The 26,376-nt window shown below is 38.2% G+C and overlaps 1 protein-coding gene across 7 annotated transcripts in view; it reads right to left on the reverse strand.

Moving 5' to 3' along the window:
* kcnab2a (potassium voltage-gated channel subfamily A regulatory beta subunit 2a) overlaps positions 1–26,376 on the reverse strand; it is a 128,521-nt gene that overhangs the window by 32,748 nt on the left and 69,397 nt on the right. Inside the window, exon 1 of one of the 7 annotated variants that reach the window (XM_047347404.1) lies at positions 12,634–13,526. The exons of 5 other annotated variants lie outside the window; for them this stretch is intronic. In XM_047347404.1, coding sequence (XP_047203360.1) covers positions 12,634–12,845 — 212 coding nt within the window. In that variant the 5' untranslated portion in view covers positions 12,846–13,526. Of the gene's footprint in view, positions 1–12,633; positions 13,531–26,376 lie in introns of those variants that run through there. One more of the 7 variants, XM_047347410.1, reaches the window with a different exon arrangement.

Below are 26,376 nucleotides of genomic sequence, written 5' to 3' on the forward strand. Positions count from 1 at the left end.
TGAATTACAGCAGATTGAAGGCTCACTAGTAACGCATCAGCACATAGAGACTGATGGACCATTGACTGTTCTTTAGGTTCTGTGGGGCAATGGCTGATTTAAGATAAAGGCAAATATTGGCTTAGTTTGTGGGCTGGCTGATCTTTTTGTCTACCTCTAATACTAATATTAGCACCTGTCACAACAGTCATGACTAATTGGTACCGACTAATATTAGTAAATGACATCAATGATATTATCTATGATTTGTATATCAAATTAAGCCGGACACAATGCTGAAATAAAGCCATGTCTCACAACTCTGCATAAACCCGATTGGTAATGACTAGACCAATCGGTTATCTGATTATTCTAAATGTACTAACTCTGGTAGATCAGTTAATTCAGTACATGTTCCACAGAAAAATACTGGGTGACGACTACACATTTGTATCAAGCATAGATTAGCAGCTCTACAAAGTGTGTACTAGAGAGAGCTGAAGGCTAGAAGTCGTGTAGCTTGAGTGTTACAGAAGCTGTGCGATCGTCAGGATGACAAACGAGCAAACTAGGTAACCATGTTGGAACGTGGGGAGAAATATGTTCCCCAATAACTAACAGGAATATAATACCTCACCTGTGGCCCCAACCTAAAAAGTAACCCTTAAATTATTTCACTTCCATTCAGCTTAATAAAACAACTGTTTCACTTGGAAGGAGGGGGGTATGAAAAAACTGAAAAATATTTGGCAATATTAGAAAATTGACCTCTCGCAAGTGAATTACTATTAGATACAATATCTGTGAATAAATGAAAATGTTAAAACGTCATCATTATTTTCTCCTCTTTCATTTAAAAAGCATGCAGCATGCCTGGCCCTTGTTGTAAAAGCTACCCAACTGGTACAAAACATGCATATTTAAATTTTTCAATCTTCAGATTTCTATGCTGAGGTTTTAATTATATCTCCCGGTTGGGTGACCTTCTTTTGTAGCTGTGGACAAAAAGGCTTTGTTCTTCATCAGATCAAAGCCCAAGATGGATTTGTGAGAATTAATAAGGAGATTTTTACTGGAGTTGAATTGAGAGGAATAATTTGACATTTTTGGAGATATGCTAATCTCCCTATGAATGGAGACTTAGACTGATACCTCTCTGTATTTGTACGCTGTAGAGGAAGCTACTCAAAAGCAGACAAAAAGATTAGCCAAGCACCAAGCCCCGAAACAAGGCAAAAACGAGAAATCTGGTTTTTGTCAAACATTGGACATTATTTGCAACCCATTAATAACTAACTAACTGTAAAACATTTAATTTTATACTTATAAAGTGAAGAATATCCAAGCTTAATCCTTCAGTGTGACATTTGGACAGTTTCATGTTTTCTAAACGGTTGGTGAAAAGTATTTGCTGCACGAGTAGTCAGTGTGTTATCAGCAGCAGCCAGTGGTCAGAGCGCTGTCAGTCTGGAGAATAAGGAAGAATTTGAAGTGGAGAAAAAAGCTCATCACCACCAAGGATGGGAGCAAAAGATCAACTAAAGTATTACACAACCCAAACCTCCACAGTTACGAAAAGGTTAGATCAATTCTTTGTTTTTAACACATTGTCACAGACAGTACCTTACTTTTTGTCAGTTTGTTCACTAAGGAATGTGTTGCTATGTGTCACTGGCTGCATGCTGGGTGCACAACATGTCCTGCCACTAATCAGCTGTGGCTGAAATTTCACATGGTCTATTCCCCTAATGCCAGTGGAAATTAGGAAAAGAACAACTCTTCTTTCAGTAGCCCCCTCTAGGGGTTGTCACAGCAGGGCTTGATCTTAATTTATCCATAGCATTCTCCACTGTAACACAATCCTTCTTGCAAATATATCTTTGTTCCATCCATAAACCTTCTCCGTGGTCTTCATCTTTTCCGATATATTTCCTGTGCCTAAGTTCCTGTAATATGCGCATTCTGTACATGTTCGGCTCCGCCATCTTGACTTTTTGGTAATGCCAAAAAACATCAAGAAGGTAAATTTTACGTTGGGGTGTACTCGCTTTTGTTGTCAGTGGTTTAGACATCAATGGCTGTGTGTTGAGTTATTTTGAAGGGACAGCAAATTTACACCTTTACACGAGATATACCACTGAGTACTTTACATTGTATCAAGGTGTCATGTTTCCTGTGTTGACTCCTGACAAGATATAATAAATATTGACAAACATGTGAGGGGTGTACCTTGGTAAAACTGTGGCTCAGATGGGTTGCCGATTCGAACCCCCGCTCTGTCCATCTGAGTCGTGTCCTTGGGCATGACACTTAACTAGCCTTGTCTGCTGATGGTGGTCAGAGGGCCCGGTGGCTGATTATTGTAGTGTAATGCGCATTTACAACAATTCACATTACCACAGACACAATTGCAAACACCGTGGCTTCGTTCCCGACATGTTGGGCTCTGAGGGGGTCTGTTCTGCTAGGCGCTTAGCTGTCTTCCTGCCGGGGGGACCAGGTCCCAGGCTTAACCTCTGCAGTGGGTGATGGCAGTGAGGCTAGGTTAGGTCTCTCACCTTGTGCCTCTTTGGCCTGTGGGCTGCTGCTCCCCTGATGACCTGCCTCTGTGCGGTAAGTATGGCTGCCCTTGTCTGTCTGCCTCGGGCTGCTGCGCTTTACCGGAGCAGAGTCAAAATGTCCTTTGGTTCTCTTGGGTGCTGTTTGTTGCAGGCTTTCTACTGTTCTCGCCACTCTAACAACTGTACACCTCCAGGTGACAAACTCATTCACATGTACTCACTCAACTTAATTTAATAAAGTTAATCACGCAATTAGAATTATGTCTTCAGATATTCTTTCTGTAGAGCAAAACTGCCCTGGCACATGTAGGCAATCAGCTTCTCTACATTGTAAGCTAGAAATGCCACAACAGGACAAAAGAACAATAAACTAAAGAAACATGCAATTGGCTGGGTTTCCTTAGACAAAACGCTTTTACAAACTGGCACAATAAACTGAACTTTACTGTATTATTTAATAACTAAGATCAAATCTAAATGGATGTAATTGACTTCCTGGAGATGACATTTGTTGTCAGTTGGTGCCATCTCAACAGATTTTAGTTTGTTCAGTTCGTTTGACTTGTTTTTAACTTTAGGACTGTATCATCATAATGTACACAATGCATTCATCTCTCCTACCTAAGAGCAGCCTGAGAAGATTTCAAATGGGATTTAATTTGATGGAGGCAAACAGCTTCATACCAACAGAAGCAGACAGAGAGAGGAGCCACTAGTATTAAAGGATTTTATGACAGCTGTCAGTGACAGTTTGAATTATATTTTTTAACTCATTAGCAGATTGGAGACTTGGAGGTTTTTTTGTAGCTTAATTTGTTTTTAGAAAAGAGACACTTTTTAGTTATACTTGAATGTTGTCGAGTAACAAAACAGGAACCCTTAAAAGTGAACAAATTCCTGTTTTGATAAACAAGACTATTGTTAAACTCATTATTAGTGCCATAAATACAGGTCAACACTCTTCAAACATTGTTTTTAATGAATATGTTACTCAGAATAAATGCAGCCTGCCTTTACAACAAGAAAAGAGAACTGCTTTAGGTATTGTCCTCGAACTTTACCCCTTATTTGTTATATCTCTGTCATTCGTGAGCTCTCCTTCTGTATGTTTCAGCACCAATTAAAAGGTGCTGTGATTAAATTCAAAACACATCCAAAAGATTAAAAATCAACTAAAAACAGTCTAAATATCAAAAATGTGGATATTTACATGGAACATGTTAGCTCTATTTTTTGGCAAATACACCTCCAGCATTTCAGAAAATTAACTATTGCTTATCTTCATAAACCCAATATTATAACCTTAAGACTTGTTTTAATGATTTATGTGTGGCTGGGTTACTAATAACACCCTCTCACTCTGAATGTGTGTTAATTTCTGGGCTTTAATTGGTTAGATAAATGTTCAGGCCTGATTAGAATTTACTTCTCCACTTATAATCATCACATAAAATGGCCCCATGTGCAAATAACCGAGGCACTGAAAGGGATGACAGCAGAGCCTGGAAGAGGAGAAAAAGGCAAAGACACTCAAGAGTCTTTCTTGGTAGGCATTATTTTCCATTATACTGTCACACAGTATAAACAGTTACCTGCAGAGCTGCATATGTTATCCTGGAAACTGTTCTGCAGTTGTTTGTTTGGCATTGAAGCAACATTTTACAAATATTGGCCTATTAATTATTTTATTTAACATACAATGGAAAAGAGCACGAAACGGTTAAAAGGTCTGCAGAAATAAACATTAAGGAAGCTTTACTGATTCAACATACAGCATTTGTTCCCCCACTTTCTTGTTTAAATGTTTATCCTAACCATTTATTAGTGCATATTTAATATGTTATAAACAAGTAACCTGAGAAAGTACACCTGATTCAGGAAGTTTGAGGGGATAAGAGACAAAATTAAGGAATAATAACCAAATGAATCAAGAGATTTTGATACAGCCTTATATGAAAACTAAAATACTTTAGATGTTTTTACAGGAAAGCTAAAGCACTCCAAAGGGCTTCTAAGCCTGTTGCTGATGAAAATGAACTGGACACTCTTGTCAGTTCAGAGCAAACTGTGTTAAGATTAAACAGACATAACACACATGACTGAGCATGATATCGTGTCTTACTGAAGCTCTGCCCTGCTGCTTTACCACAGCCTCATCTCACTTTGTTCTGGTTTCTTCCCCCCTTCAATCACTGCCTTGCACATTATGCAACACACAGCCCAGGTTGGTCTCAGGCGCGAGCTAATGCAGAATAAAAACTTTTTATTCAATACACAGAGATTGATATATTTCAGATGTTTACTGCTTGTAATTGTTTACCATTACGGCTTACAGCTAATGAAAACCCAAAATTTTATTTCTAAAAAATGTAAATATTACATACGACCAATCGCAAAAGTGCTTTTAATCCAGAACTGCTAAGTTATGGCAGAACACAGTCATGGGGATCGCTGCAAGTTTTTCAGCAGTTTCTCACCGACACCCTCCACAAGGAGGGTACGAGAGATTTGGAGAGATTCATAAGCTGTGGACATCAGCTGGAGTCAAAGCTTCAAAAGTCACCAGACTCATTCAAGACATGGGCTGTATACCTAAACCTCAGAGAATCTAAGCAGTATTTTCCACAGGAAGATGAGAGACACCAGAGCCAGCAATGTAAATGAGCTGAAGGCCGCTGTTAAAGTGATCTGGGCTTCTTTAAACCTCAGCAGAGCCTGATCGCCTCCATGCCACGCTGCATTGATGGAGCAATTCATGCAAAGGATTCCTGAGCAAGTATTGAGTACACATACTGTAGAGTACTTTGTCATAATTTTCAGAAGGTTGACATTTCAGTATTAAAATACATTTTTAATTGTTCTCATGTAATACTATAATTTTCAGAGAAACTGAAATTAGTATTTTCATTAACTGTAAAGCATAAAGATCAAAACTAACCAAAACAAACTTTCTGTTTAATGAATTTATGAGTTTTGACTTGTTTTTGAATTGAATCACTAAAATAAATCAACTTTTCAATTGTACTGTAATTTATTGAGAGAAGCCTGTAATCTGACCAGATTTTCATTGAATCAAGAACTGGTTCTATTTGACAGCAGAATTAATAATTGGAAGCTATTTCTTGAGCATTAATGAAACATGAAAAGAGAGAGATTAGAGCAACACACACATGCAAACAGAGGCTCTAATTAAACTTTATCAGTGAGGTGAAAAAAGAACAGCTGTCTTTTTTTCCTCCTTCAGCATAACACAAGTGTGTATCTCACATGCTTATAGACACAAAGGCAACATATTTCATTTTTCTCCTCCCAACACAAACAAAACCTTACAGTGCTGCGTGCAACACAAGCCTACATTAGCCAAATTATTTGTCAGTTTCTCATAATGCACGCAGGAAAAAAAAAGATGGCAAATGCGTACATATTAAAGATGGTACCTAAGTATTTTTGTGACCTTAACTCCTTGCTTTGAGTCCACAAATTGACCTTAGAGAAGATGGTGTGTGATAGTGCGTTCTGGTCGACTTCCACGGTCTGCTTGTGATTCATATTTGAAGGAGAGGGGGCACGCAGTGGAAAGCTGGCTCCCTGAGGATGAGAGCCCTCAGATTGCAGGAAAAATGTCCCAGCATGCACCCACACTCATGACGCCCTACATCTCACACACCCACAGCTTCTGTCAGCGGAGCCTGAGCGATTACTCTTTTGTGTAACAATAAATAAAGGCACTGTTCTTAAAAATTCCCAAACAAAGACAAATGTGATACAGACTGAACTCCATCACCTTGTCTTCAGCTCTCCTTTGGCAGCCAGAAACATTGAAGCTGCGCAGCACTAATTAATGACTAAATGTGTAAAAGACTTATTTGTAAATCTTGCCACTTTCTTTTCTTGTTATTTCTGCCATCTGTTTTCTCAAGCGACTTCAAGGTGCACTAAACAATGATAACCACTGAGGACTTTTTTATGCTTTTATGCTAAAATGATAAAGGCTAACTCCAAGCAACTGAGCAGTAGGATTTAAATGCCATCCGCTTACACAAGACCTCCGGAGGCCATTTACTGTGGCTGGTGCTCCATGTCAACTCTGATAGTAAAGGTGGACCTCCTGAGATGAGGAATGTTGAGGCGACGTGTAGATTTACACCAAGACAGGTGGTGACTCAGCTATGACTTATCAGGCCTCCAGTAAACAAGCGACTGTGACAGAGCAGAAGTGTTTTATAGCTAATGGAGTCTTTGCTGAGGAAAACTGCTTTTCTCTGGAAACTACAGCAAAAAATGAAAACGCTTGGGAAGCAAGATTTTCTTGTGAGATGTGCTGAAGAGCTTGGTACCTGTAATAAAGGATTAGAAATCAGGTGCTGGTCATTTTGCCCCAACATTATTTGATATCTTTGCAGTTTTGGTCATGTTGTAACCTCCATTACACCCAACCCAATGTCGATGCGTACCTGCCAGAGGGGTGTTGTCTACATACCGTCTACAACACCAATTTCTATGATATGCTGCAAGAAAATGTGGTTTTGTTAATTCAATAAACGATACCTACAATGAGTTATTTGGGGTAAATGAAGGGTTATAATTTCTTTTTGCATAACAGGAAAAATGAAAATCAGAACTAGAAAAATAGAAAAAGGGTGTGATATGTGTTTATTAGATAATCAACATATTATCCTTGAGATTTGAGCACTTTTATGACTACTTAAAGTTAATCCTGAAATAATTAATAATACTGGCAGATTTTGATTTAAAATAATCTTTTAATTTTACCAACATGTTTCTTCTGACTGGGAAAAAAAACCTTTAGTAAAGACCCAGACAGAGGCCTGACTCTGATCTTTAACTTTGTCAAAAGGACCATAATGTCCCTGAGAATAACAATGCGTTGTAGTATGACCTGCTTCACTGGACCATGCTGCTTAGTTGCTGTCTTCTTTGTTTCTCACTTATTCAGTGATATTATTGAGTCATAATTGCCTCATTCATGCGGGTATAACATGCTCTGTGTGAATATTATCGATGACACAGAAAAATAGCTACAGTGGTTTTGTAATAGCTAATTAGCCATATTCTGCAGACCTCACATTGAGCTCTGCAGATGGATCTGACATACCTCAGCATACATATTTAATGCGATTTCCTTCCAGTTTGGTTCATCAAGTTCAGCATTTCTGCAGGTCAATATCTCTTGAATCACATGTACAATTTACTGATAAATGGGTAAGGGAGCTCCAAATGATCAAGCACTTGTTACTCTATTCATATTAATTTGGGTTCCACACCATCCTTCTCACTGAGCCCTACAAGAGGCAATAATGTCCTAGTTTGCCAACTGACTATTTAAAAGAAAAAGAACTTGTGATACAATTTTATGGCTCTTTTCCATTAGTATTTGCTCGTCATAGCAAGATTGCTCAAAAAGTAATGTGAGATAATTTGTATGTGACAAATCACTGTCTAGCTCCCTCTTTATTTTCTCATCAGCCACCAAGCTCCAACCTCATCGTTGGAAAATGGTGTTGAATTCCATGTTGCCACTTTCCTTAACGCTCAGAAAACGGACAGTCGCAACTATGACTGGTGGGTTTTAAATGATGGGTTTCATTCTTGTACTAGAGTTGCTCTTGAGATTCCCCGAGGGACCCCATCTCCTAAATAATCAGTGACCGGCAGTATTCTGACTTTGTTTTCAGCTTTACTCTGCACACTTGGAACCCCGGCCCTATTTGAGACTCTTATTTTGAAGTTTAAAGGAAGGAGTTCTTGAGTTTTTGGCCTGTTGTGTTGACAGAGTCGCCAAACAAAGAAGTCGTCAAGCGGCCCGACAGCCCCCAGTTACAAAAACATTGTTCGTGTGCCAGCATTTCTACTCTAAACATAGAACAAATGGTGACAGAGTAACAGTTGAGATGAAAACGATTTGTAAATGATTTGTAAGTCGATAATAATGCTACTTAATTATTATGTTCATAGCAACCGATCAACTGTATATTAAAAGGCCATTCACAGTTTTTTTTAATGAGACTACATTTAATTATCTGTAGCTTAAAACGATAAAAGTGCTCCGACGGCAAAATGCACCTGACCTGTAACATGGATGAAGAATAAGCTGAACAGACAAACACCTCCAACATGCAGCATTTTGCAGACTATACTCTGGAGTCTTCTTTCCATTCCCAGTTGTTAACTACAGCAGTTTAAGGTGAATCCTTCAAACTTTTGTCTGTGCAAAGCACAAAAATGGCAGCCCAGCTGGAATTCGATACACGCTCCGGCTCCTGTAACTCAGCGGGACTTTGGAAATTTGCTGCATCTTAGCAAATAAAACTCTTCCCATCAGCAAGGTTTGGCTGAACCAAAGAAGAGCTAATAACAGACTGAACCGCCTCACCTGTACTGGTCGCCCAATCTCACAGACATTCTCTCACAAAGACTGCTTTACATAATCACAAGTCATTTAGTGTGCATCATTAATTCAGTCCAGAATTAAGGCATTTAATCATTCCTTGGAAGAGGTGACAATTCACAGTCAAGGTTGGTGATTTTACCCAGTCGTATCAGCCAGAGGCAGAGTCCCATTAAAGAAAGGCTAGCAGCCCAATAAAGCTGTAATTCCTCCATCCCTTGAAAAGACGTTCACTTTGATGATTTCAGTGGCCTTGCTGAGTAAGGTCACTCCCAAACTAACCTGAAAGCAAGCTGCAGACGGCCCAAATTCGAGGCTGCCATTCAAGGAGATGGCAAGGACTTTATGCAAATGAGTCTGATCTGAATTTCACAGCGATCGTGCAGAGGGGATAATCACAGAAAGTTTTTGGTGGCTGGATAATACAGCTTTACTGTATTCTTTTGGGGCACAGTTATAAAACCACAAACCTCTTCAGCTGTCTAGAGAAATGAGAAATCTCCTCTCCTTTTAACAAAGGAGGGCAAAAAAATCGTAAAGATGAAAAGAGAAATGGATGGCCATGTTAAAGGGCTTGGAAACTTCAACTCCAAGAGGCATGTTTGAGAGATTCACAGTGACATGAGCACAGATCACTTCAGCTTACTGTACTTCCACTTGGGCACTGTGCACACACCAGCAATAACCTTAGAAAACTCCCCTTCCCTTCATTCCAGTTTCTTCCGAACAAAAACCCAAACGCTGTGCCCTGCTCTCTGTGCAGGAACATGTTGGGCTTCCTACTGCATCAAGGCGCGCATTACCTTCAGTTTACATCAGATACAAGCAGAGTTCGCAAGCACACATCCCGTCGTGCACTTCATAACACGCTGCAAGAGCATTAGAACACAAAAAGCCGCTGGCCCCTGAGCTGCAAATGATCTTTCTCATTCAATATCATTAGGCTCAATGATGACAGTACGACAACACGAGGAAGCTGCCGGCAGCAAATCACATGCAAAAGATTGTGATGTTGCTGCAGACAGCAGCACCAAGGATGCATCGTGTGGTTCCACAAATCAACCCTCAGACCAACCCTCACATTATTCATTTTCCATTTTCATGTGATTTCATAAGGCACAAAAATTACACCTAATGTGGAAAGTGGTTTACAAATATACACAAAAATCCCATCCAGATATTTGTAGTAAAAGATTTACGTAACTAGAACTGATTAAGTTTCTTAGTTACTTATTCATACAATTGTACTGTAGATTTAATCCTCAAAACCAAATATCTGTATGACATATATTAGCATATATGACTTTTTAGCTTTGCATGAAAAATTGGATGGTGACCAGAATCTGGCAATTTTCAGCTTGATTTGCTCATACTGGTGACCGGCTGTTTGGTTCAGTGAATGAACCATATCTAAGCGCTTCTAGCTTTTTGTAACAACAATACTCCAGTGTAGATACTGTGCTAGCTGAGTGAAGAAAACTTAAAGTTATCCACTCTCAGTATCAGTAAGATGATTAAACTGAAATCAAATAAAGCTCAAAGAAGCAAGAAGCTATGAAAAGGTTTCTATAACATGTTGAGACATGTCTGCGGTTTATTCTGGCTGAGAAAGACAAAGAGAGCAAGATTTTCAGCTCAAACCAGAAAGGTTGAACATATTAGGTTGCTGTTTTATTTTTTGAAGTATCAGAAGGACTGTCATAGAACATGTGTGATATGGAAACATTAGCACACTACTGTTTCAGTTATGCCAGCTGCGCTAACCACACTAATCACTAAGAAACATGCCTAAGACAAGGGCTGCCTCATATATTACAATTTACACAATTTAAATATATATTAAATGATTGTAAATAACCATGCATTCAGGTTTTCTATGTCAGTGAAAGATTTGTTTTTAATGCAGCAGGAAATGTTTTTAGAAAGGCATTAAGATGTTCTGGTAAAACAATTATGAAACTACAGCAAATTATCCTTGTCAAAACAGCGAAAGTCACCAACTACAACCTCTTGAGTAAAACTACGTTGTTGAGATGAAAATAATGAAGCATATTTTTCCCAGTAGCCACATAAACTACTGACATTAACACAATTACCAAATTTCTTAATTTTTTGCAAGTCATATCTTCATCCTGACACTCACCGATATTATTGCATATTGCATGTTTGTCTAACACCCTGCAGTCCTACTAAAGACGGTTTGCAATCTCAACGTTGCAATCCTTATTTTATAAAAAAGGAAAATCCCATTTGACAGCGACTCCTGTCTCACACAGCGCTATGAGGTTGCCCTTGCTGCTAATACAAATAATTCATGTTATTAATGCGGTTAATCCATTTTCTTATAGTTGTTAAAGAGAAACTGTAATTGACTAAATGTAGTATAATCAGGTTCCCACCTTTACAATAGCTGCTGACTGGAGGTCGGCCATATAACTCTAATCAGTCTAGTGATTTTTACCAAAAATAGAGAAGATGAATATATCAGCGAAGAAAATTGAGCTTTGATTGCACTTTGTGAAATCATGCTGACAAGTTCTTTTTTCCCCCAGACATTAGCTTGAATGGAGGGAAAACACAAAAACTACACATGGGTTACAAAAGAAGGAAAAATGTGCTGCATTGCCGATACAGCATCACTGGCCAGCTTGTTACAAACCACAGAGAACTGTAACACAACAGCGCTCAGTTTCTGGCTCCCTACTAGTGCTCGGTCTGACACTCACTCACTCAGTGCTTAAAGAGTGCATTTGAAGAGATCTTCCTTCTTATTCATCTCTTCCTCTTCCAGCATTTGCGTAATGGCCGAGTTAATTTCAATAATTCACCATGCAAATGGAAAACATTTGCAAATCTGATATAAAATGTATCTGAGCAATAAATAAATGCCAAAATAGCTAAAACACAAACTGTTACAATAAATTATTTCAGCCTTCCTTTCCCTGCACACAAAGAGGCTTAGTACCTGCCAGAAATAAAGTCAAAACCTAATCAAAATAGGGGCAACAGAACTGTAAATATACTAGAGATGAACCAATATGGATTTTCTTGGCCAATACTGATTGTCTTTTCCCTTGAGTACCCTGAATCTGACCTGTCAATTCCAATTATGGACTTGTTTTTATTTCTTCTAAGCACTTCACATAAAACAGAAAAATATGTCCTACAGGTTTTTTGATAGCGGTGGCGATTTTAAATCCAAGAAAAACTAAAGGAATTACAGATTATTCCCATTAATGAATCAATAAATCCATTTTATTTTATTTTTCCCTGTTGGATGATACATTTAAATACAAAAAATGTCTTAAGTGGAGTCCTTTTGATGCATTTAATGCGTCGAACAAAATACAGAAAAAAAACAGATTTTTCTGTATTTAAGTCTGCTGATCACAAATCAGATACCATCCAGGGAAAATTGGGTAATTAAATGAAGCATCTATAAAATATATATTCATAGACTGAAGAGTAAGGGGGTATAATAAACTAAATACCATACATAAAAGCAAATTAATGGGCAACGGTTTAATTAATGTCATTTTCAAATAGGCAGATATTATAATTTTGACACTGGAGGGTTATGAAGACTAACAAGAGTGGTAAACTGCAAACATATGTATGAACTTTATTTTCAGAAAGATTTGCAAAAGGCAGTTTGATTTGTTTTATATCTTCAGACATGCCTACCTATACTTCATGCCAGTCTTCACACTTTGCTCGCTGGAGGAGGGCACGCTCTGAACAGAGAGCTGCCCAAGACTACGTGCCACCATCGCCACCGCTCTGAACTTGCTGCGGGTGCCTGTGCTGGGGCTGTTGGCATTCTGACGGTTTAGCCGGTCCTCCGTGTTGCGGCTCACCCCCCCACGGTGATCCGTGCACACCAATGACACCTGCATCCTGGCTTCTGGCCGACGGTCCCGATTAAAGTCTTCTCTAATTAAATTCTCCTCTGAATAAATTAGATGGGAAAAACTCCCTCAGGGCAGAAAGTCTGAGAACCTTTCCAAGAGTGTTCAGTCTGAAGGATGCTCTGAATCGAGCAAAACACTGCAAGGCTGCAAGAAATCCCTCCCAGGTTGTTGTGCGCAAAGAGTGATGGATCATTGATCAGAGGAAAATCCTGTCCAAACCCAGGGACTACATTGTTGCTTCTCCTTTTTAGCTGGGTCAAACAAAACTGCAATCTCTGCGGGATTTAAGAAGTCCAAGTAAATGTGAAAAACAAAAATCAAAAGAGTTGCACAAAATTATGTTTATTCTTGATTCAATCAACCGTCTTCCCGTTTTCATCTGAAGATGAAGGAAAAGAGTAAAAGTCCTGCAGTTTCTTTTAAAAAAACAGAGCAGACACCTCTTGCAGCCAAGTTTTAAGAGTGGCAACAAATAGATCCACACAAAGAGATGGAGAGAATAAAACATGCCACACAATTCCAGCAGCAGGTTTTCATCCCTCACTCTAAGTCCACCTTCACAGCTACGCCGACTGATGAAAATTCCTCTGACTACAGTTGCAAGTCACTAAAAAAAGGGCAGGATTCATTTTCCTGCTTTTACTGTTGCCCGGATTAGACTTACATCTGTGTGCCTTGTGCTCAGCATAAAACAGCACGGAGCACGCAGGCGAGGGATAAGAGGAGAGGGGGGAGCGAGGGATGGAATACGGTGGGAGGGCTATGAGAATGAATATTTAGAGAGCCACAGCAGCATCAGGGCACGGCAACGAAGTCCTGCGTGCTCACAGCACGTCTCCCAGAAGAGGTAGTGCATTTCTGCACCCGTGTTTGTCCATCTGTTGCCCTGCAGTGTGGTTTCATTCAGTTTATTGTGTCTGGAGAAAAAGAGGGAGGCCGAGTGCTCCTTGGTCGGGGCTTTGCACTAGCCTTTGGCCCCAGAGGCGGGGACTCTCACATGGGTTTGTTCAACGGCCCGTGAAACAAATATTATGCAACTTTTGTCTGTGACAAAATGAAGACAGAGGGACATGTCTTGAGATTATGCTCCTGTCTTTATGGGTATAAAATGAATTTCATGTGTTCATACATTCGGTCTGATCAGAAATTAAACAAATAGGGTGATAAAATAAAGCTCCTGAAACTAATCAGATGTCTTCTATGATTAAAAATTAATTTTCTAATAAATTACACATGTTAGATGAAAATGACAATAGATGAGTCTCACAGTAACAGTAATACAATACTAAAGCTTATCTAAACAGGCCTGCTAGTCTGCCAAGGAGATAATTAAAAGCGATGGCATCAGGAGCACACATGTACCATTAACTGAGCTCCATCAAGGGAAGAGAGCAAGAGGGAGGTTGCCACCTATTTTGGAGGCATGAACTTTTGGACCCCTGGACTTAAATAGAACCCCTGAAGGAAAAAACATGATTTAATTGAACCGAAATTGGATTTCTGTCAGATGCCGTGTAGCAAAGGTGAAGAAAAGCCTGAAAACTGTCTGAGGGCTCTGAATCCTTCAAAAGATCCTTTTGAAAGCTTACCAAACAGAAGAAACTTGTATCCAAAGGCAATTTACGTGGGAAACATATGACACACACCTACCAAATGTTAAACATACCGCAAACATATGTCATTAGTAAATGTTTCATTTTTTGCTGAACCAGTCTCTCACATTAGGTGGCAGTATTTATTTTAATAGTGTTGGAAAACTTTTATTTTTTATTTTTTTGCTTCTAGTGTCTCAGAAAATGTTTTAATTTCCTGGAGACTTGTGCAAATCCTTAATAAAGAAAGTAGGAATCAACAACAGACCAGAGCAATGGTCATGACCATATCAGCTGACAGACAAAACTGATTCAAGCTGCCTTCAGATTAGTAGGTTTAGATGTGGAGCTAATTTATTTGTTGAAAAGTATATCCCAAAACACAGATTTTTACATACAGAACAAAAATTGAGCCATGTGATATCAACTGCCACTCTACTGGAGGATGATAACGCTAACCTATGCAACTTAGAAGAAAGTTTATCGTCTTTATGGAGAAAAAGAGTTGCAAATTACACACATATCTGTTTGTCAGGATGCATTATTGATAAGGCATGCCTCTGCCCCCACTTTAAACTGAATATAAACTGACGGCACATTCTCTAGCCATCAAAGCTCATTGATTAAGCTGAGCTGTTTCTGCATGCTGGTTCTGTTAGAGCGTGGGAGCCTGCTGCAGGCAGGGAGTGAGGTTGTGAGGTTGCAGGCAGCTACAGCAGAGATAAAATGTGCTATTTAATTAATATGAGTGATAATTTTGTCAGCAGTTGTCCATGAACAGAAGCGGGGCTTTAATAAACAGACTACCAAATGCGTAGTGCTTTAAATCTGCTAAAAAAAAAAAAAAGTAGTGTTTGTAGGGGTTTTCAGTCACAATTCCAGACCTACTTTGCTTTTTGACAATTAAAGCAGGCAAATCTGTAAATGAGGGCAGCTTCATTGAGAATTAAGCCACATTAAAATTCAGTAAATGTGAGCAAAGAGAAAAGGAGACAGTTTTAAATATGTAAATAAGCTGGCAAAGAATATGTTGTAAATAATAAGTAATGATCAAGTCAAGTTCAAATTCCCCTATAATGAATATGCTAACTGATGTGTGATGTCATTGCCTATATTTTTTTCACCTTATTTTACGTCATTAAAAAGTTATGAATGAACACAAACTAGTTCAACTTTCAATGAACATCAATTAATTCAGTTTTAACCTGTGTGAACTGAACTTAGCAATAGTGCTATAAAGGGTGAACTTGCACATCATTGACTTTGACACAGTTTTAGTAATTATCTGATGATTTTTAAGTACCACTTGTCACCTTTTGGACCTCCATATATCCACAACTACGTGCATGTTTGGAAATTAGCAGCAGCAGAAGTAACACACAGGTGGGATCAATGAGCATCTTTGCAGGGTCACGTCTCTTATGTGTAGGGATGAGGAACCAGTTTGGAAAAACTCACTGAAACATTGGTCATTAAACTCAGGACTGTTCAACACATCCACCACTGATATCGTGGAAACCTAAAAATTCAATTTATGCTTCTCTGCTCCCGAATCCAACACCCCACCCCCTTATGCCAAGAGTCGGGACTTGGGATAAGTAGAGAAATTGGCGAGGCCAGAGAAAAGATCACAGGCTGAACAGATAATGTAAGCTCTGTGATGTACACTACACTCATATAAAAAGGCTCACACTAACACATGGAACCATGTCAATATCTAAAGATCGAATAAAGATAAGTATGTTTGAAAAATGGCTGCACGGTGGCGCAGTTGGTAGCACTGTTGCCTTGCAGCAAGAAGGTCCTGGGTTCAATTTCCGACCTGGGGTCTTTCTGCATGGAGTTTGCATGTTCTCCCCGTGCATGCGTGGGTTCTCACCGGGTACTCTGGCTTCCTCTCACGGTTAATTGGTCTTTCTAAATTGCCCTTAGATGTGTGAATAAGTCTGTTCATGGTTGTTTGTGTGTTGCGAACTGTCCACCATGGATTGGCGACCTGTACAGGGTGTACCTTGCCTCCCACCCATAGACTGCTGGACCCACTATGGAGTAAGAGGTAGAAAATGACTGACTGACTGACAATATGGTGGAATTATTTTCTTCCTCCATCGCATTCATAGTTGAAGGAATAATATGATTTTATTCATCTCTGCTAAAAATTCAGATTTACTGACCGACATTGAAATCGATACAACCTTGCATTATCAGACTGTCAAGTGATCCATCACTGAAATGAACAGAGCATCCAATTTTTAAAAGACATGGTTGTCTTTGGCAATTGTACAGCTGATTTGTAGCTGTTGCTATATGGAAACTGCACTGGAGCAGTCTGCATTTACCAGTCCAGAAACACTATTAATGAACCAAACATCACCACATGCAGCTAAGCTTTGTAATTAATAAATACAAAAGGAACTATTAACTGATAATGTAGCACATACCAACAGAGTGCAGAAAAAATATGCTCAACCCAAATCAAACAATGATCAAAAAGAGTAAAATTGAAAAGACATTTTTTTAAGATGATACTTCATCACGTGGTGATGTCACATTTGATTATCCTGAAGAAAACACTTTGGTCTAGTCAAAACAAACTGCTATTCCAGAATGTTAGCGTCCTGTGATCTACAAAATCTAAGAAGCCCCTTCATAAGCGGATGTTTATATGCTCAAATGTTTTATTTAAATGCCTGTTAATACACGTCAAAGTCCTTTTTATATGAATAACCTTATTTAGCTAATTTAGAAACTCAAAACGCTTTAAAATAATCAATCAATTGATAAGTGAACATTTGAATTTTAACCTTATGTTAACTCTGTTTTATGCTTAAAAAGGTAGATGTATAAAACAGCACCAGGAATGAGATAGTCAAGCTTCTTGATATTTTTGGACCTTAGAGAAGTCTCTGATGTATAAAATCGTGTTTTAGAAGAATATAATTTATTTTTCACTGGCTGCCTTACGTTACATAGACTCCACTTCTGGGTGGCATATCATTTCCTAGTGACGGCTCCGTCTCTGAAGCTATATACCACTGCCGTTGCATTCTGAGACCCAGACCAAACTTTAAGCAAGTTTTACATGACCGGGTCAGTATGATCTGATCAACCCTTTTAGATCTGATTGCATTAAAGATTTTTTGTTGTCATTTGCAATGTGTTATGTTTTTGTGTAAATTTGTGCAAAGATGTTTGTCCTCCAAACACCTTGGACTTCTGTTTAGTGCCACTTTTCTTTCTTTGCAAATGTAGGTTAACCTCAATGAAGATAGTCATCATAATTATCAATAATATTATTGAAATAGCATGGTTACCTAATATCATGCAGCAGTACGTCTGATCTACAGAAATCACTCTTTGAGTTCTATTGTGCTGATTCTGGTGCTTAAGTCTAACCAAGGTGGGTTCTGAACTTTGGTTTCTCCTGTTTTTCTTTTCTAACTCAATTATTCTAATGAGAGCTCAGAACTAGACCATAAAAATGACTTTCTTAGAATTCCAACGGACTGTAAAACTGATAATGATATATTTTGTTCCTTTTGGCTTGAGAAAACCTCAAACTCTTGAAAAACTTCACTTTTAATCAACTTAAATTAGTTTGTTTAAATTATTTCCATACGAAAAATACTTTTCCTTTTAGGCAATTGTTTGTAGATTAATTAATGTTGTTTGTCAACTTTTGTGTTCGTGTTCCCTCTATCCTAGAGTCCCTTGCTCGTTAATTTTTAGTTGAATGGTTCATTTAATTCTACATACCCTCTAATCCTGAGAAATGTAAAGAAATAATTACATAATACAGAATCAATAATTCATTTTTTTACATATTATTCCTAAGTATTCGCTTTCAAAAGCATATTGGACAGCCAAATCCACATTGCCTTACAACCAAGAAACCCAAAAACAAAAACAATTTTTACAAATGCTTACACTTTTATTATCCTCACTATTTTCAGTCAATGTTACAGCAGGGATTTCTTTAATCATCAGTTTTATTGAACAAACGCTGGCCTGAGCTACAAGCTGCTTTGTGCTCATTCATCAAAATATGCCAGAGAACGTCCCAAATTAATTTATTTTCAGTGTTTGTTACGGCAAAAATCAATCGTAATGGATGCAGAACCGGAAAAAAGAATCAATGCAAGTGCTGCTATTAAACCTTTCATTTGTGATGTTGTGCTTGTGTGATAAGGTGACTCATGCTCCACTAAAGTCAATGAAACTGTTTTTTATGCATACCTCCCAATCCCGTTAGTTCCAATAAATATCCTCAATAGCTGGTTGGTAAATCAACTCCCACTTCAGATTATGTGAATGCCCTCCTATGAGCCAGAACCATCGCTTTGTCTCTGATCAAATGTCTGATATCTAGTTTACCGACCCTCTTAAATCCCTCAGACTTTTCATCCAGTGCGAGTGTTGAGGACTGATAGGAGTCCTTCTTCTAGTTATGTTTGTGGGGAAGTGAGATGAAAGAAAAGCTAAAGATTTCCAGCAAAACCTCCAGTTTTACGACTGAGGCTGTGTGAAGTCAATCAGAATCAATCATAATCAACAGCACTCTTTTTAGGAGTCTACAGATCATGGAAAAAACAAAAATACATACAAAAAATAAACAGCACTTCTGCATAAATATGTTGCTTATTAATAGATTTTCCTTACTGTCCAAGCTAAAAACAAATTGTGCAAAGTTTCTGAACAACTAAGCACTCCCACAATCTGAAGTATTGGTTTGGTTCTGCTCCTCCCCAAACACCCGGTTAGGAAAATGCTCAGGCCGTCGATAATACAGAGCCATAATGAGGCCCCGAGAGTCTGCCTGGGTTGTACAGGACTTTCAGCTCACACAAGTGACCTCTGCCAAACCACAGCCCACATTCTGCAGCTTGGAAACAGATAGGAAGAGAGAAGACGACAGCTTTAATCAAAAGTTCCCGAGACTCTACAGTGCACAGAAGTACTGTTAGGTACTGTCACGAGCGGTCATTCTCCAACAATTGCCGTATTGGATCCCAAAATAGGAGTTCAATAGAGTGAGTCTTAGCACAGTACAAAGATGTATGTATGTCCTGACTTACTGACAGGGAAGAAGGATTTTGAAATTTGACATTCATCAACAGACTGAGTCACATAATATCCTTCAAATATCTGCCCAAAGGAAGAGCCTGGGTGCCTTGTTTTAGTCCATTCAAGGGTGCGGCAGCGTGTGATACTTTCATTGCCTGAGCTAACGACTTCTACATTCGCTTCACAGAGACTATAAGTGAGGTCAGATAAATTCTCACAATCTGTCAGATTCTAATAGCATTTCATGTCCATAGTCCTCTTCAGGTTACTCCAAACATTTTCAAAAAATTTAGCTCTCAACTCTAATTAGGCCATTCCAAAACATACATTTTGTTCAAGGGGAAATATACAGTTTGGTTTATTTGCCTTATTCAAATGTGCACTTAAGAGTCAGTGGAAAGTTTCTGGGTCCAAATCTGACTATTCATAATTTCATTCACCTTGACAAAAATCCTAGTTAATTATAAAAAAAAGAGTAACCCCCTCAGAGTGATGCTGTCACAACTATGTATGACTATGGGTATGGTTTTCTCTTAGTGATGCACATTCCTTTTTTTGCGCCAAACATAAGCTGGGTAATAATGGGAATTTTGGGAGGGCCATTTTAGCTCATCTCGGACATTTTCTTTGCAAGAAAAGCCTTCTTTCTTGTGAAACAAAGTTCAGATATAAGATGAATACAGGAGATTATTACCACATTTAGAAAACAATTGGCTCTTGTCAGAAATTCATACAGCTATCACGACTAAAATGACCAAATATGTCTAAGTCACATATGTGGTCCCATTTTTCATCCTATAACTGATGACTGTTTTCACTCTGCCATGGTAGATAATGTCATGGATTTTTTTTGCACCCTTCTCCTGACTGATACCAGTGAAAAATGTGATATTTTTAATCCATTGTCATTTCTCTGCAAACTACTACTTTAGCTAAAGGATACTAATGAGCAAATGCCAGTAAAAGCTGACAGCTGAAGTTCATTTCATATTATTCAGATTCACAATAAAGATTGGAAGATTGAATTCAAGAAGACTGAATACTGAAATGAGACTAAAGAGTGCTTCAACATAGCATAGTAAAAGGTGTGCAAACTATAACAGTTTGTGTTTCAATTGAGTTCAACTTTTAATGATTAATCATGTTCTAATATTTTAATATCAGAAAAATCTGGCTTTTTAACAGAGCTGTGTAGACTTTTTATATCCACTTGTGATTATTTACTCACATAAAGCGCTGCCTTTAAGTGTAACTAGACCTCCCCCTGGCCACAAATTTAACTGTTGACCTAAAAATGGAGTACTCTGAGGATTAGAGCAGGACAGTTTTCCGTGAGTGACGACTGCTAGCAGAGCGTCCACCCAAACCACTAAGAATGACCACAGCTGCCTCATATATGATTGTCAGCCAGCTGTCCAATATCTATTTAAATACCACTTAAGAGTGGAGATTTGAGCAAGTGAGTTAAAAAATAGCATGCTTGAGATGCACCAATTGTGTTGAGACAGATGAGGGTGGGAGTGAATGAGTGGGTGAAGGGGCTTATGTGAGTTAATGGAAAGAGATTTGAGGTCGGACAGATTGACAGCATACAGCGACGGACGCGTTAATTTTTGTTTTTTTTAATGCATCTGTGGACTGCATCTCAAAAGTTCTGAGTGCTGAACGTACCATCAATCATGTGCATTTAATTATTGCATGACAAAAATATGTTTTATTTGTATGTATATTTATTTACTCATTTTACTTTTTCCCTAGTTTGCTTTAAACAGCTTCATCAGGACAAGTCAAAGATTTTAATAATACAAATAGATTAATATTAAAATCCAGAACACTTTAAATTAATCCATTATTGACCATATATTTCTACATGTCAATGTAATTGTGTCAAAAAATCAACGTGAACCTGTCCATTATTCAATAGAACGATTACATGTTTGAAATGGTTGAATGTGAAAACAGGCTCAGTCATGGGACAGGTATTACAGCTAAAGTGATTGTTGGCTGTTTTTGAACTTAGACGATTCAGTCTGACATTTAAGGACATGTTTTTAAAAAACATATAGAAGAAATAATGTATCACTGGCTATCTAATGTGATGTGGCTTTTAGAGTATGTGCTTGAGACTGGCTGATCAAGATCTTGGGACGAAACTCAGACAGAATTTTGAACGCATCAAGATTGAGTTCAGTTATATGTCCTGCTTGCACTGTTCTCTTCATTAAATTTGTTGATTTCTGGTGTGACGTTCCTCCATGACTGTTCTGTTTCCCCTCCATACAAACCGTGGAGGCTTCATCAACTTAACCCAGTAGACTGTCAAAAGATACAGCCTGCATATTAACTTAACCTTTGGCAGACTGAACAGCAGAAAACCCGACAATCTCTCAAGTCAACAAAGATGTTAATTTTTCTCCTCATAAATTAAAGAAGGTAATCAAACTTAGACATAGGTTCCAAAATTCCTTCCTTAAGGCTTCTGAGAAACTAACAGATTTCTGATAATTTTTGACTTTATATCAACTTGTAGTTGATATAAAGTTTATTGTAGTTTTTAGTGTTGGTGTTATCATTTTGTTGTAATTCATTAGTAGTAAATAGCTATTAGTTGGTTAATAATAAATCTGGTTCTTAACTCCATTGTTGTGTTGTCTTATAGTCTTTTGCTGAATCTTTAATTATCTTTGATTCTAAGATTTAAAAAATAATTCCTGAAATCTCCTCATTCTTCTTTTAATATATGATAGAGAGCTCCCTGGGATGTAAAAAAGGAGTCATCCTACAGATGGAATTTTTTAAGGAGTTATGAGACAGACTGATTTATGAACACATATAATTTAGCATAACTTAATATTCTTGCAACCTTAACCAAAACAACTCCAATGATAGTGATTCAGTGGAGCTGAATTGCACTACATTGGCCTGCGAGGTTTAAATAATCCCAGAAATATGAAGAAATATTGAAAATTCAGTGCAGAGCTTCGGCTAATCTGGGAATTCCCGAGGAAACAGTAGAGTGAGGAGAGTCTCAGGTCCCATCTGTTAGGAGCGAGCGCTGCAACTCTTAACTCTCCAGTGAACATAACAGATTCCCTGCAGACAGCAGGGCTCAGGAGGAGCAGGCAGTTCAGCTGTCCCCACTGACGCATCTGACAGAGCAAGAGAGCTGAGGCAATCAAATAAAAGTAGAATAGGAAACCCCTACACCCTTATGTAAGAACATCCTGATGAGAGAATCTGTTTTGAGATTAATAAATCATTTCATTTCAGATATGAAATAACAGGGACTTTTGCATAAGCACCATTATCTATAAGTGTGGTGTGTAGTGAATTACAGCAGTAAACTCAGATTTCTGCATCCTGTTCTGAACAACAAGGCATCCTTAAATCAGACAGGCCTGATTTGCTCGGCCGCAGGGAGCACACTCACTAATCTGAAGAAGAAAAAAGGAAGAATGAGAGGGGGAGAAAGAATAATGTGTCCTGTTCAAAGCGAACCCTCCCGCCTGCCTGAGTGCATTTATCAAAGCAAAGGGAAGCGTTGGCACAGAGTCTCTTTGCAAGGCAGAAGTGTTTTCCACGGCACGGAAGGATGAGGCGACCTAATATGCTGTGACCAGAAATTTTGGAATCAAACTGTATCCAAAAAATATTACGCCGATATATAGCCACAAAATTTCAATAAAAAATTACCAGATTCTTCACAGTGATGGATTTAAACTACGTTCCTCTAAGGTAAACTAATAAACTGATCTTTATCAAACAAAACGTTTTGATTTATTCAGAGTTGCTAATACTGTGACCCTGAACAACCTCTACCTGCTGAACACAGAAACAGATAGACAGGACCAAAATCACTGTTTCTCAGCTGTGTGATGAAAAGAAACGTTTCCCGGCTTGGAACTTCAGCTACGTACAAAGACTCAATGTTTTAAAATCCAAACAGCAAACTGAGAGGAAATTTCAGGGACATTTCTCTGTATGATTAGAAGTCAGAATTGTCAATCTTCTCAATAACAAAATTAAATAAAAATAAGAGCTGTAAAAGCATTGGGAGAAACAAGAGATACAACAAAATGACAAAACTTTAGCTGGAAGTGAAAGTCAAAAGCAAAAAAAAAAAAAAAGACTCAAACACAGTGACACAATTAGAAATAATCCTTGGGTTTTATCCCAATACCACCTGTGTTAAAATGAAGACCTAGTTTAGCAGCATTTCTTAAAGGCCAGTCAACTGTGAAACTCAAAATAATTTCCCTCTGCATTAAATTTGCAGCGCCCACAAAACCACAGAAAAGCCTTAGAGGGATTTCTTCACCAGAACGGCTTCGGACTTGTAGATAAGAAACTCTTCAGCAAAGTATTATTGAACTGCACAGCCTGAGAAACACAAGTGTAACATTTACTGAATATTAAGATTTAAATCTACTGTAGCTCAGATGAAATTTAACACTAAGGCAGCATATTAAATACAATAGGAAGTTCATTAAATATGGAAAAAGAGCAAGTGCTGAACATTATAATGCTCAAAGTGATTTTCCAGCTTCTAAAAAGGCATCTGGTCACAAATAAGACACTGCAGCCTCTTTCAGACATACGATGCTTTGCATTATTTAGAAGCCAACAGCACATGTTGTTGCGACGCAATTGGACTAGATCAGACCCAGACCAGAAACATTTAGTTATCCCTTTAAAAGATGGTGTAAAATAAAATAAAGCTGCACAGACAAATACAACTCCATACTTTTTATGTAATATAGCTTTATATCAATAAGAAAACCTTAGAGACACAAATGGAAGGTGCACTTTTTCCACAATTTTAAGCAAAGTGTACAAGAGAAAAATGCTGGCTCCCTCAATTATCTGTTGCTGGTTTTACATCAAGACATGAAAAAGATTAATGCAAAATAAAAAAAATGTTCGGACTTAATGCAACTCCCTAATGCCTAAAATATTATTAAATTCGGAAAAAAAAGGCATTATGACAAGAAATCTCAATTATGAAACAAATTAATTAGGAGATATAATTTTTCAGCATGTTCAGTTACCTTTAATAACAATCCATTTATAAAACCCCTGGAAAAAATTCTCAGTGATGGAAAATGCAGCTGCTGCATGCCTTACAGAAGTATATATAGTCATTCAACTTTGCCCATTTTGTCACATTACAACCACAAATGTCCATTTCGTTAGGAATTTATTTGTTAGACCAACACAAATTGGTGCATAATTGTGTAAGGAAAGTGATGGATGGTTTTCAAAGTATTTTATAAATCAAAATCTGTGTGCATTTAGGTTCAGTCTCTTTCCTTTGAAACCCCTAAATAAAATACAGACCAACCAACTGCCTTAAGCAGTCACTATATCAGTAAATTTATCCCACCTGTGCCTAAGTTAATCTTAGTATAAATACCAGCAGTTCTGTGAAAACTTCAGAGGTTTGTTGGAGAACATTAGAGAACACACAGCGTCATGAAGACCAAAAGACACAAAGGACAGGTCAGGGGAAAAGTGGAGAAGTTTAAAACAGGGTGAGGTTATATTTGAGACCCAACTTGAACTTTCTGGCCTACATGCAAAATGCTAAGTGTGGGGGAAAACACCACATTACACTCTAAACACACCATCCCCACAGTAAAATATGGTGGTGGCAGGATCATGGTATGGTGACTTTTTTTTAAAGCAGGGATAGAGAAGCTGGTTGGAGTTGATGGATGGAGCTAAAAACAAGTCAATCCTGTGAGAGGCTGCAAAATACTTGAGACTGGGGTGGAGGTTCATCTTTCGCCAAACCAATATTAAACAGAGTCAGAGCTGCAATGGAATTAGTTAGATCAAAGCATAATTCTTGTGTTAGAATGGCCTAGTCAAAGTCCAGACTAAAATCCAATTGAGATTATTGCAGACTTGAAAATAGCTGTTCAAAGAAATGTTCCATCCAGTCTGAGCTTGAGTTGTTTTGCAAAGAAAATATAAGTCTCTAGATGTGCAAACCTAGAGGGTATAAACCAAAGAACTTGCAGTTGTAACTGCAGCACATTTGGTTCTACAAAGTACTGATTCAGGGTGGATGAAATGTGGGCCGCACTTTTCAGATTTATTACCCATTTGCCCCCAATTTATTTTTATGTCCAACTTAGTGTATCCGTTCGTCGTATAAACTCTCATCTACAAACATTGGAATATGTGATTGTAATCTGACAAAATATGTTACGTTAAGGGATAACGTAATATGTACCTTTGTAGTGGCTTGGTATTTGGTGGAGAACAAAAATCTGCGTTAGTGGAAAAAAAGTCACTTGAGGTGAGAACTATCCTTTGAACAAAAGCTTACAGTATGAATTAGTTATAACTTTAGAGACTGCATTGCATTTAAGATGCTGCAGGAACAGAGGCTTCACAGATCACCACTATGCCACACTGTTGTCTGATCTGAGGTAGGAATATACAGGGTAAAGCCAAACATCTTTAAAACATCAGCTAATAATTCACAAATTGCCAGTACATACTGCCAAAAAATTACCGTTTATATAGGAAAGGTCAAAACAAGAACAGAATTGCGCAATCGCTGGCATTTCCAACTCTTGTGCCCACGCAACAGTTCTGACTACAACATTTTGACAAGCTGTCAGACCAGGCCAATCAGAGTTAGCATTAAGAGCAACTGGAGACGTCACCACTCTTACACCAAATCTATTTCACTCCAGACCTCTTAACATCACCATAAGAAAAAGCTGGGGTCCTGTGCGGTGCTCATCAGAGATCCAGGGTATAGATGCAGCAAACTTTTGGATGTACAGGTTGAACTACTGAGGCCAGCTGCAACAGAACAGTATTGTGATTTCCTTGGTAAGAGGATT

Source organism: Girardinichthys multiradiatus, chromosome 20, assembly GCF_021462225.1.
Source record: "Girardinichthys multiradiatus isolate DD_20200921_A chromosome 20, DD_fGirMul_XY1, whole genome shotgun sequence".
Taxonomy (NCBI): domain Eukaryota; kingdom Metazoa; phylum Chordata; class Actinopteri; order Cyprinodontiformes; family Goodeidae; genus Girardinichthys; species Girardinichthys multiradiatus.